This window comes from Bubalus bubalis, chromosome 15 (assembly GCF_019923935.1).
Source record: "Bubalus bubalis isolate 160015118507 breed Murrah chromosome 15, NDDB_SH_1, whole genome shotgun sequence".
NCBI classification, from domain to species: domain Eukaryota; kingdom Metazoa; phylum Chordata; class Mammalia; order Artiodactyla; family Bovidae; genus Bubalus; species Bubalus bubalis.
Window position 1 is genome coordinate 15,903,094 of NC_059171.1, and position 12,720 is coordinate 15,915,813.

A 12,720-nucleotide genomic window follows, 5' to 3' on the forward strand; every position below is an offset into this window, starting at 1 on the left:
GAGTGATCAAATTTCTTAAAAAAAAAAACAGGGCTTAACTAAATGCCAGCTTCTAACAGTGTCAAAATAATTAGGTTTCCGTTAAGTTTTGTGTTGTAGGGCATCTTAATTGGCATTTTCTATCTTAATTGATCCTACAGTAATTTTCTCAGATTCCCAAGTTGCTTCATTGATTTTACTTGAAAAGGACAATAGCCAGTGTTTGCAGTCAGTTTTAACACACAGTAAGAGAATCGGTATGGCAATCCTCATTTCACCAACGCTTCCTTGAAATCATCATTAAAATTAACATCATGTAGCTTAAACAAAGAGGACACTATCCCTTCAGAATTTAAAACCAACTCCATCTGGAGAAGTGTTCATTGAAAATAATTCAGGAGTATGAAGTGCTCTGTGAAGAGTATTGTCTGGTCTGCATTTAGTATGTGGTCACGGGGAGGTGAAGACAAGCGTGAGGGTGTCAGTATCTTCACCAGGCACCTTGACTTTGGATCTAGGGTCCAAGGCAACAGAATATTTGAGAGAGAAAGCCCATGAGGATGCTAATGATAATGAAACTTGAAAATGAGCTTGAAAGTAAATAGCAAGAAACAGTGACATACAGCCAAACCTAAAGTGAAAATAAGTTTTTGGCAAGCGGAAGACAAATTTGCAGCACTTTCTCTTCTTCAAGACAGTTTTGTGTTTAATCATCTGTGAACATTTTGGAAACTTTGAGTGTTGCATTTGGCTCCTGGTGGGGAACAAAAATAAATTGGCTGTGATGGCTGATTTCACTTCTTTTTGAGTAGCCTCACTGTGTTTTATGGTAACTCCTCCAAGGAAAGTGACAGATCGGAAGCAGCTGATTGCTCAGTGAGGTGGTGCAGCATAAAGCCAACACCGAGTCTTTGCAAAATCGAATATTGCTATTGCTGATCACAGCTGTTTCTGCTGGTTGTATCTTAACACATGTGTGACATGCTCACACACACGTGCTGGAGGCTGAGTCCTCAGGTCAGACGTGCAGTTGCAGAGAGCCAGGCTGTCACTTTAGAGAATATACTCTGCTCCAGCTGAGACTGTCAGGCTTCCTAGTGGACATGCCGCTGCCAGAGACCGGAAATGCTCCTTGACGGGGACAGGGGTCCCCTCTGTGCTCTGACCTTGGCCTGTCTCTTCCTGCCCCTTCTGCACCACCCTTAGCATCCCGTCACAGCCCCTGGGTTCCCAGGAAGCGGTCTGCTCCCAGCCCCCTCCCCACACCAGTGCCCACGCCTCCCTACCTGCTGGGTGGCCCTCTTCATTCGCTGCCTGGTCCTGCTCATCCTCCCGAGGAGCTTCCCTGCCCTCCAGCCCACCTCAAGCTCTCCTGTTTGTTTTTGGACATCTTGTCCACACCTGCGCCTCAATCTCGCTCATCAGCATGATGTACCCATCGCTGCCCTCCCCAGGCCATGCATCAAAACACAAAACACAGATCTTAGTAAAGTTACAAAGTCACAGGCGTTTGGCTTCATAGTAATCTTAAGTGGGTCATATATGGCTACAAAGGAGAGGTATGAAATTTCCATTTTTCACCTAACATGGAAAAGGTGTAAATCCACTTCCATAAATCAAATAAGGTCCTCATTTTGCACCCTGTAAACCCTTTCATAATGCTGTTAAGGGCTAGCAGAGTCTCAGCAGGGGCCACTTCAAAGAGCAGTCTCTCGAGTTCTCTATAACGAATGTTCCTCCACAGACAGCGAGGTGTGTTCACGTGTGTGTGAGGGGGGGTGGGCATGACCCAGCACCCTCTGTCGTCAGTCAGTGTTGGCTTGTTGGATGCAGGGCACACAGGGACGCTTCCTGGCCTCGGACGGGTGCCTGTACTGAGCGCGCCCTGGGTGCTCTTCCCTTCCATCGCCGCCAGCAGCAGCCCAGCCCTCGCCCTGAGTCTCCCTGGGCAATGCCCAGGGGGAAGGACTCACAGGTGCGGCGTCGCCACCACTTCCGGGAACAGTTCTCAGACCCCTTTGACGTTCTTGTGAGTGCTGAGCCCAGTTACCTGCTTCCGGCTGTGTGACCCACTTCCCATGGGTGCAGCTCCCAAGTCCATCTCCTCCCCACCCCCGTTAGCCCACGTGGAGCTGGCCTGGTCTCCTGGTGACGTCTCACCTTCGCCTGCAACCTTGCTGTCCAGCCTCCCGGGTAGAGGGCGCCAGAGGAGGAAGGCGTCTTCCCTCCCAGTTCGTGTGAGCCCCACAGCGTTCAGATCTTACGTCCGTGGCCCCCAGGGCAGCAGCACGGGCGACCCATCTCCCTGACAGCCCTCCAGCACGCACCTCGTCTCAGGCAGTTTCCAGGGCCAGCGGCACCCCGCCTTCCCCGTGAACAGCGCCTCTGCGGCCGCCTCCCCACACCCGGTCAGGTGGTTCACTCGCTTGGCCTGGTTCTACCCAGGAGGCTTCTCTACCATCCAGTGAGTTCAGCCACACTGTCTCTGACAGTGATTCCCCGGCCTTTGTGGGAGACCCCTTTCCATGTTCCTCCCGTGAGTTCCCTCAGTCAGCACTCTTAGCTGTCAATGTTCTCCTTTTTTGTTCCTCAGTGAGTTCTCTGCACCTCCGACCTCCTGTTCATACCGTAATTCTTTGTTAAACTTTTCTCTGTTCAAACCACGGGGTGGTTTCTGTCTCCTGAGGGGACCCTGACCATGCAGATGCCCGCTACCAGTGTCCCAGCTTCACCCCGCCCCACCAACCATACGGAGTCTTCCAGGGCTGGTCTGCAGGACAGCGCACGCAGTTATTCCCCTGACACTGTGCCTACTGGCCAGCAGGCCCTGGGTTAAGGAAGACAGGACTGCAGCCCGGCACTTGTTGAAACACTAGAAAAGGAGAAAACCAAATAGTGTAGTATATTGAGTTTGTGTGAGTGTGCGTGTATGTGTGGTGGGGGGTGGGAGTAATGTAGACAAAACTTAAAGAGAAACTTGAGAATTTTAGTGTCCTCTAGGAGCCCAAGGGGATAGATAGATGGCATGGTAATTCATGGAATTGATAGACGTTTACCACTTTAAGTCATGTCCATAATAGAAAAAGTATTAATAACAAAATGTGGTTTTGTTGTGTTCCACTTTATTTGTGAATATTCTTTATCTTTCCACAAAGACCTTGAGCTGGGTAGGGTGTCTCAACGCACCTCATCTCTGAATTCCTAAGGGCAGGAACCGTCCCGTAGTAGGTGTACAGTAAATGTTAGTTGACTAGAGGCCAGTCACACGGAGTCGATGTTCTCTGTTTTGTAAATACTCTGCAAAGTCAAAGTCAGCCAGTGTCGTCTTATATTGATAGTTCATAAGCGATTACGTGCAGTTATTTTTGTCCTTGAAATGTAAACAGAAAGGTTGTTCATGAGCTTAGGATTTCTGTGCTTCCTCTCCCGCCATTTACAGATAACATCAGCCTCGTCAGGTGTGTAGCACAGCATGTGAGGCATCTTTTAGAACCTCTGATTCTCAGGGATCCCTGTGGTGCAGACATAGAAACGGAGATTGGCTTGCTTAGCCGTGGCAATACTGATAGGATGTGGCTGAGTCCTGGCTTGGAGTCCAGGATGATACCAGAGCTCTTGTGTTTCCCATGTCACTGCCCAGGTCTCACCACACGTGGCCCTGTGGTCAGTCAGGCGCCTGCCCTACTTCTGTGAACACACATACATGTCACCCCAGAGCTTTTGTTCTCTTCAGAGCCACTCCTTGTCCTAGAAACACACCCCTCTGGCCCCCCTCGGGCACTGTGACATCCAGGTACAAATGGAAAAGGATTGGAAAACTCAAGAGAAGGCCAGAGGTCTCTTTACTTCACTTCATGGATTCAAAAATCTCTCCTCCGCCCAAAATCCAGCCACTTGCTGAACAATTGATACCTGTACACGTTATGGGGAAACTTGAGCTAAAGTAAAGCCCAGGGGAGCAGGTGTGCACCTTTAACCTCTGACCCTTGTCTTCTCTTCCTCCCAGGTGCTGTTACCCCCGTATGATGACGCCACCATGAACAGCGCCACCAAGGAGCCGCCGCCCCCGTACGTGTCTGCCTGAGCCTGGAAGTCGGGCGGAACAAGAGCAACAGCCAGACTTGTCATTCATCAGAGCAATAGTTCTTTAATTTTTCTTCTGAGATGAGCTCTCTGAGCTTATTTGTCGCAGAAATGCTACAGTTTAAAATTTTAGATGTTAAGTTGAAACTCTGTAGTTTGAAACCTATGCTTTAGCTGGAGCACCTTGCTAGAGTAGCTGTAGAAATTCTCTCTGTGGGGTGGGGTGGGGTGGGCTCCCCTAGTTTTCCCTCGGCGTTGGAACACCCGACAACCCGGATGAATCTTGAGTCCGAGACGTCTGCTGTACGTGCTGAGCCCCGGAGTCGAAGACTTTCCAACGCTTTTCTCTTCACTCCCTCTTTCTCTTTTGAACATGTATAATCAAGTCAAAATTAGACAATGCTTTTCCTTGGCCATTCCAATTTATAGAAGAAACCCTTAGGAGAACAGGAATGTTATTTGTGTAAGGAGTCCATATAAATACATAAATAAAACAAGAATTTCCTTAGACATTTACTTTATGATTTAAATTTGGTGATGGTTTTTGAGTTTGGTGGTCAAGGATTTTGACTGTGAGACCGTCTGATAATCCATGGCAAGGCAGACAGTCGGCGGCCGCCCTGCTGGCTGCTCTTGTCCGCGCATGTCTAGGGTCACAGTGTGGCGTGTCGGGGGGAACTGATGGATTTGGTCCTTTGTGGTGTCAAGTCTCTCTTTCCTCTCCTTTTCCTACCCCTCTAGCTCAGTGTTCTGCCCTCGCCTGACTCGGGGAGGACACCCACCACCAACCTTTGTCAGGTGGAATTACTGATATATGTTGATCTACCAATATGAAAGAGGGTTTTCTTCTCTCCCTACAAGGTGCAACCTGCTACTGTGAACTTCTGAGTATGCCTTGTGATCTTTTAAAAGTCTTCTGAAAAATGGGAGGTTGGGGCTGGAGGGGGGGTTGCTTTCCTTGTGAAATACCCTTGTCTTGACTACCTGAATTTCCAGAGATTTTTATATATTCACATGTTCAAAAGTCACAGCTCTTCATTTTGTTCATTATTGGATGTGCTTATAAATGAAGGTGTTTGCAATTAAAATGAGATTTTTCCCACATTCAAGAAGACCACCTTTGACTCTGGTGATTGTGTCTGGAAACACTTCTTGCCCACTTGGGACTGTGTTAGACACAGAATTTGGCCCGAGGAGGAGGCTCTATGGCTTGTCTCACACAAAGGTGTTTTTTAGTATCCTCATGCTGATAAAATCAGAGCATCTTAGGCCAAGAGAAAGGGAGAGGACAGACATGAACTTGCAGCATTCCTAACCCCGCCTCTGCCAGCTCAGCTGCTTCGAATCTGATTGCTTCTGTCCGCAGTGCGGTTGTAACAGGCTGTTTAGATTATCTTGTGTTCCAAGGGAGGTTAAAATAGGAGGGATTTTGGCTTGTTTCCAGATAGGTGTTTCAGATAATTTGGAAATGCAAGGAAAAAATAAGAGGTGAAGGGGAGGTGGTTTTAATCCCTGAGACTCAGCCTCAGTCATTTCTTTTGGTGCATCACGTTAGTATTCCATATACACTCAACCTCAGAAATTCTGTTCCTTGAAGCTCCCACCAAGTTAAACACATGCAGGGTTGTTACAGATGGAAAAGGCCTATCAGATCGTTTCACTGATCCCTTGGAAGGCACGTGGGAAGTCACAGTCGTTTGCATGTTACTCCCTGTGATTTTCCGGCACTTGGCTTAATCATGTTTTACACTATGAAAAATGACGTGATCAAGTGGAGAAAAATGCTGGTTTTGAGACTCCCTTCATAGGGTCCTCAGAGGGGATCTCATTCACATGACACTCAGTACCACTGACCACAGGATGTCATGTCATACTCAGACCTCACAGGTGCTGATGCTACTGGCCTTCCTGACAGGACATCTCAAGCTCACTCCCGAAGCTGCCCCCATCCTTACCTCTGCAAAGTAAGGAGTTGTCTTCATGTCTCCAGTGTGGAGAGGTGATGCTTGGATTAAGTGACCCTCCAGAGCATACTCAGCAGTTCGCTGTGTCCCTGTCCCTGTCTCATGTCTAATACAGATACATACCTCTTTTAAATGTATTTGAAACCCCACTTTAATATCTAGCTCTGTTCTTCTGTTTTGTCATCTGCAGAGAACAAGAACAGTCATTACCTCAGTTGCTCTCATGCTTATATACTTTCTGGTCACTTGACTGTTGAGAACTGATGAGAAATCTTTGAGTTTTTTCATCTTGAAACCCCCAAACCCTATTTTAAGGTCATGGATATTCAGCCCAGCACCAGTAGATGTGCAAATGGGCCCACTGATAAGCAGCCTGTGGGAGGGTTGGAGTCTGTTTGCTGGACAGAGGGAAGACAAAAACACATCTTTGGGCTTAGATGGGGTCTGCCCACTCTAGAAATCCAGCCTCCATTGAACGAGCCAGTTGGGTTTCCAGAATGTTGCGTCCCATGAAAGGGCCGGTTGACTCACTGCTCCCCTTCCTGTACCTTCTTTCTACGTAAACACATGAGCAGCATCTCCCCCAAATTCCTTGTCCCTATCCTGTTGTTCTGCATAATGCCAGACAGGTTCTCTCCATCCTTCTTTCTCCCCCTATTTTTTTAAACTCTAATGGTCCCAAAATTTGTTTAGTTTGACTGCTTAGCTGAACCACACCTTATTGTATTTGTCTTTACACCTTCACTTCAGTTTATTAATCAGCAGTACTCAGTAATACTCTCAAGAGATCATTTTTAGAGACAAAGCATTCAAGTTTTCTCCGTGGAGGGGATGCATTATATGTGAGTCACTGGAGTCGTCATTGGAGGAAAAAATCCTGCTATACAAATGGGTCTTTTATAAAAACACTATTTCCATTTGAAAAGATAATGTTAGCTTTTGCAGCCAATCTGGAAAACGACCTAAATATTGTGACTGTTAATATTGCCACTGGTCATGTAGACAAAATTCTACATTCTGGTGGGGAGAGGGCAGGTGAGGTGTAACGCCAAAGGACAGCCAGTGTAAAGTGAGACATTTCAGTACCAGAAGTAGAACCCACTTCTGTGTAAAATGGGTTTTGGGCAGCTCACATGCATGTTCTAAAAGGGAAGGAGAAAGGAGGCATTGCATAGATGTCTCCACACCCATGAAATTCACTTAAAGTGTTTTGCCTGCTGGCCAAGTTTTCTGCCAAATGACTGGTGTGTGGAAGCCAGCCAGGTCTGCAACCTTCTGCTGAGAAGCCCATGCATGCCTGCTGCTGAGTCGTGTACAGAGACAGAAGAGAATCTATTGCCTGGCCAACCCTGGAGAAGTGACATCAAAGCAAAAGTCTTAGCTCTCTACCCGCATCGATACAACCCTAAGTAGAGGAAATTGCTGCTGCTTCAGAATGAAGAGTTTGGCTCAAAACAGCATGATGGACTAAAGTTTTATTTATTTTATCCCATCTAAAACCTAACATACTTTTTTTTTTTTAAAAACACATACTTTTAAAAAAACCATTAGCAGACTGATTCATGTTGAGATTTGACAAAAAACAAAATTCTGTAAAGCAATTATCCTTCAATAAATTTTTAAGCCATTAACAACAAACACGATAAAACAAGTTTTTGCTTACTAAGTAAAATTTATTATCATGGGATCTTCTTCAGCTGAGCAAATAGAACATATATATTCCTTGGTGTTGGGCAAGTTGTCCAGGGTATATTGTTGCAGTAGAGAGAGTTTGGAGAGGAACTGTGTGACGGTGGGTAGATGGGCGTAATTAGCCAGCAGGGGGGGGCCTCATTTCTCTTAGAAGAGCCTGGCAGTGAATGTACCATCAGATTGTCTGCCAGTCACGGTTCAGTTCTCTGGCATATCGAGTCCTGCTGTGAAGAAAGATAACCAACAACAGGTGCCAGATTCCTGGGACCCTAAGTTTGAGGCCTCCAATCTAGACCTAAAGAGCTGATGAGGCTCCCGTCTGTGGTCTCCACCTGAAAAACCCCTGGCTCTGAAAAGACTGGGAACACTGGGTCTGCTCTCTGCGTGACCCACCAGCAGAAAGGACGGTGTGCCTTGTGTGTGTTTGGGGGGGGTCTTCATGAGATGTCGTGTTTCCCCCAGTATTCATTTTAGCTAAACAAATGTATCTTTAACTATTTTACTTTCGCAAGATAATTTCTTTAGTTCTTTTAAACGTTGGTTCAGTCGCTAAGTCAGTCGTGTCCAACTCTTTGCAACCTCATGGACTGCAGCATGCCAGCCTGTCCTTCACTATCTCCTGGAGCTTGCTCAAACTCATGTCCATTGAGTCAGGGATGCCAACCAACCATCTCGTCGTCCTCTATCATCCCCTTCTCCTTTTGCCTTTAATCTTTCCCAGCATCAAGGTCTTTTCCAATGAGTCAGGTCTTCAGGTCATGTGGCCAAAGTATTGGAGCTTCAGCTTCAGTATCCAGTCCTTCCAGTGAATATTCAGGGTTGATTTCCTTTAGGACTGACTGGTTTGATTTCCTTGCTGTCCAAGCGACTCTCAAGAATCTTCTCCAGCCACTGTTAAAAAATATCAGTTCTTCAGCGCACAGCCTTTATGGTCGAACTCTAACATCCATACATGACCACTGGAAAAACCATAGCTTTGACTATATGGACCTTCGTCAGCAAAGTGACGTCTCTGCTTTTTAATACAACACTGTCTAGGTTTGTCACAGCTTTTCTTTCAGGAAGCAAGCATCTTTTGTTGCTGCAGTCATGTTATGTCTTTTAAATTAAATCTTTCTTTTCTGCAGATTAGTGTTAGTCTCTCAGTCATGTCCGACTCTTTGTGACCCTGTGGACTATAGCCCACCAGGCTCCTTTGTCCTTGGGATTCTCCACGCAAGAGTAGATTGCCATTCCCTGCTCTAGAGGATCTTCCCAACCCAGGGATCGAACCTGGGCTGCATATTCCTGCATATAGTCCCCTGCAATAAATAATAATGGCAGCTCCAACCCTGCTTTTATCAACACTCCCAGTTTTCTCTTAATGACATCATGACATCAAATATTCACTGTGCCTGAGATGAAGCATTGTTTCCTCTTCCCCCAAATCTGCTCATGTTGACCCCTGTATCTGCTAGTGGTCTCCCCATCATTCCTGTCACCCCCAACTTGAGATCACAGGGCCTCTTTGCCTGTCCCTTTCTCTCTAATCAGCCCCCAGACCTGTGGCTTCTACCTTGTTATCTGGCAGAATGACGTTGACTACTCCCTGAACCTTTCTATGTGCCAGCCATGCTGCTAAGCACTTTACAGATGGAGAAACAGACGTTTAAAGGAAAATAACTGATCCCAAGTTTCCACAGTACATGGCAGAGCCAGGATTTTGTTGCCAGTTGAGTCCAGTTGAGTCCATCTAAGCATCTATTTCATATCTTTGAGACATCAAGAATCTCAGAATTCTGTACCAACCCTCTCGGTTCTTACTAACAAGGTTGATTGCTACTAACTGGAATGAAGACATTACAAGAAGGAAGGCAAGTCATGTAAAGCCATATGAAGTTTGTAAACTTGGGGTGGATTTTTTTACTTGAGGTTTGTATTACACAAGTAAAGCTGTCTATTTTCTATTTAATCAGGCTTAAGCATGTTCTGTGAAGACCAGCTTTTAATTCTTATAAGGAAAGTATACAGCTAGGAAGAAAGATCAACTGAGATGGGCCTTTTGGAGCAGTTAATTGTTTTAAGTGAGTGATTTTCTTTTGAGAATATTAGACACACTTTAAAATGCACTAGTTTATCTTTTTTTTAACTTTTCTTTTTTGGCTGGGTCTTCGTTGCTGTGCATGGCTTTCTCTAGTTGCAGTGAGTTGGCCTCACATTGTGGTGGCCCCTCTTGTTGCAGAGTACAGGTTCTAGGAACACAGTCTTCAGTAGCTGTGTCTGGCTTAGTTGCTTCTTGGCATGTGGGGTCTACCTGGACCAGGGATCTAACCCATGTCCCCTGCATTAGCAGATGAATTCTTTTTTTCTTTTTTTTTTAATCGAAGGATAATTGCTTTACAGAATTTTATTGTTTTCTCTCAAACCTCAACATGAATCAGTCATCGGTATACATATACCCCCTCCCTTTTGAACCTCCCTTCCACCTCCCTCCCCATCCCGCCCCTCTAGGTTGATACAGAGCCCATTTGAGTTTCCTGAGCCAGCAAATTCCCATTGGTGATCTATTACAAATATGGAACGCATCATAAATTTGCATGTCATCCTTGCACAGGGGCCATGCTAATCTCCTTTGTATCGTTCCAATTTTAGTCTATGCGCTGCCGAAGCAAGCACTGGCAGGTGAATTCTCAACCACTGGACCACCAGGGAAGTTCCTGGACTGATTTATCTTTCAAGAAGACTATGTGCAATAACGTTCCAAGCATAAGTGAGTAGTGATGTAATGTGTTTACATTATCTTGGAGGAAAAATTGGGGCCTTGAGACCCAACTCTCTTTCCTTCCCTGCCTGCCCCAGAAAACCTCTCTCACAGGGTCTGTTTCCACATTTGCCAAACAGAGGGAGAATACAGCCCTCTCCCACGAAACTCTAGGTTTTCTTCCGCCCTGTGAGGTTAATACACTAAATCATCTGTGTCCCTGAGAACCAGCTTCCTTGAACATCTTAGGAGTGAATCCAGGCCTGACTCTGACATCAGTAAACCTGTGCATTTAAAAATAAAATTACATAAGGGAATTTCCTGGTGGTCCAGTGGTTAGGATTTAGCACTTTCGCTGCAGTGGCCCAGCTCAAGGAAGATCCCACAAGGCGGAAATAAAATTGTATAAGTAATATATTGCAAGAAAAAATAGAAAATAAAACGAATAATTTATCCTTTGGGTCTCATCTTGAATGTCACTGCCTTTTAGAAGCCTTCTGTGACCCTCTAGTCTGGGAGGGATTCGTTTTCTGTTCTGCCATAGCATAACATGGGCATCCCTGATAGCTCAGTTGGTAAAGAAATTGCGTGCAATGCAGGAGACCCTGGTTCAATTCCTGGGCTGGGAAGACCCACTGGAGAAGGGTAAGCTACCCATTCCAGTATTCTTGGGCTTCCCTGGTGACTCAGCTGGTAAAGAATTGCCTGCGATGTTGGAGACCTGGGTTCGATCCCTGGGTTGGGAAGATCCCCTGGAGAAGGGAAAGGCTACCCACTCCAATATTCTGGCCTGGAGAATTCCATGGACTGTATAGTCCATGGGGTCGCAAAGAGTTGGACATGACTGAGGGACTTTCACTTTCATACATAACATACCATAGTATCCCAGTCAAGGCACACCTTACATTCTGGTTCCTGACACCTTTCTCATCTGTCCTCTCCCAGTAGATTAGAAACTCAGACAGAGGCTGTGTCTATGTTCCTTAGTGTTCTGTCCCCAGCGCCTGGCATTTGTTTGGCAGATAGAAGAAGCTGAAACATAGTCACTAGAATAAGAATAGAATAAGCATAGGAGAGCAATTAAAAACATCTGTAACCCCACCCATGGTGATTGTGACAAATTCTTAACATTTCAGGGGGACTCAAGCTCCACCTGGAAAATCCCATGGACGGAGGAGCCTGGTGGGCTGCAGTCCATGGGGTCGCTAAGAGTCAGACACGACTGAGCGACTTCACTTTCACTTTTCACTTTCATGCATTGGAGAAGGAAATGGCAACCCACTCCAGTGTTCTTGCCTGGAGAGTCCCAGGGACAGGGGAGCCAGGTGGGCTGCCATCTATGGGGTTGCACAGGGTCGGACACGACTGAAGCAACTTAGCAGCAGCAGCAGCAGCAGCAGCAAGTTCCACAGAGACTACTTTTTCCAGAAAAGACTCCTGGGGGAATAAAAAGACCTCATTCCTGTAGACGATACAAGGGAACAAAGAGAGGTCTCTCCACAGACCCTACCAGTGTGTTTACTGTGGGTTGGGGGTGGGGTGGCGTCTCAACCTCTAGAAGTCGTAGAGGTGATGGGCAAAACCCAGCAACACAGAAATAGAAGGACTGATCTCTCAAGAAGGATTAAAGGACAGCTGAGATGAGGGGATAGATGATACCCTGCTGCAGTTCACATTCAAAGGGGAAATGGCATTCTTACCTCTATGCTTGTGATCGAGTTCTTTTGTGTGAATTTAATGCAGGAGGGCTCTGAATGAAACATTAAATCACTAGATGTGTGGCTCCCTTGAACTTGCTCCTTTCTCTTTCCTAGTAGATTAGTGTATTGTTGGAACAATAAATAACCAAGTCTGAGACCCTCTGGAACTCTGAGGACTTGGGGACATGAGGGAAAATCCCGAACAGCCAACTTGCAACTCAAGTCCAGCTGATACGTTCTACTTCCTGGGCACTTCAGATTTAAATAAAACCCCTGAAAGCCTATGTGTGATAGAGCATGTTTGTCTTTCAGCCTTTACAAGAGTAATCTCAAGATTCCATCAGGAAAGCGTTGTGCATTTCCCTGTGGCGGGGACCACAAACACTAGCCCAGAAGTCCCCGCCAGCTGGCAAGTCCTGCGGTGGAAAACAGTAATCAGAGGAGGAGTCCAGACTCCAGCACCGGTGTGTGAGAACACAGGAATAGGAGCTGAGGAACGGGGCAAGAGGCCCTTCCTGCCCATGTGAGACAGACCTGCTTCTAGGAGGGAGAGCCTTCCGAG

At 46.3% G+C, this 12,720-nt stretch overlaps 1 protein-coding gene and 1 non-coding gene across 2 annotated transcripts in view; one reads left to right on the forward strand and one right to left on the reverse strand.

Moving 5' to 3' along the window:
- LAPTM4B (lysosomal protein transmembrane 4 beta) overlaps window positions 1-4,578 on the forward strand; it is a 63,881-nt gene extending 59,303 nt beyond the window's left edge. The window contains exon 7 of the mRNA XM_025265069.3: window positions 3,986-4,578. Within this exon, the coding sequence (XP_025120854.3) occupies window positions 3,986-4,063 (78 nt within the window). The 3' untranslated portion in view covers window positions 4,064-4,578. The remainder of the gene's footprint in view (window positions 1-3,985) is intronic.
- A 5,688-nt stretch (window positions 4,579-10,266) lies between these two features.
- Window positions 10,267-10,373, reverse strand: LOC112579258. Its single transcript, XR_003103757.1, has one exon. It is a non-coding gene; the product is annotated as a U6 spliceosomal RNA (small nuclear RNA).
- Between the last annotated feature and the right edge of the window lie 2,347 nt (window positions 10,374-12,720).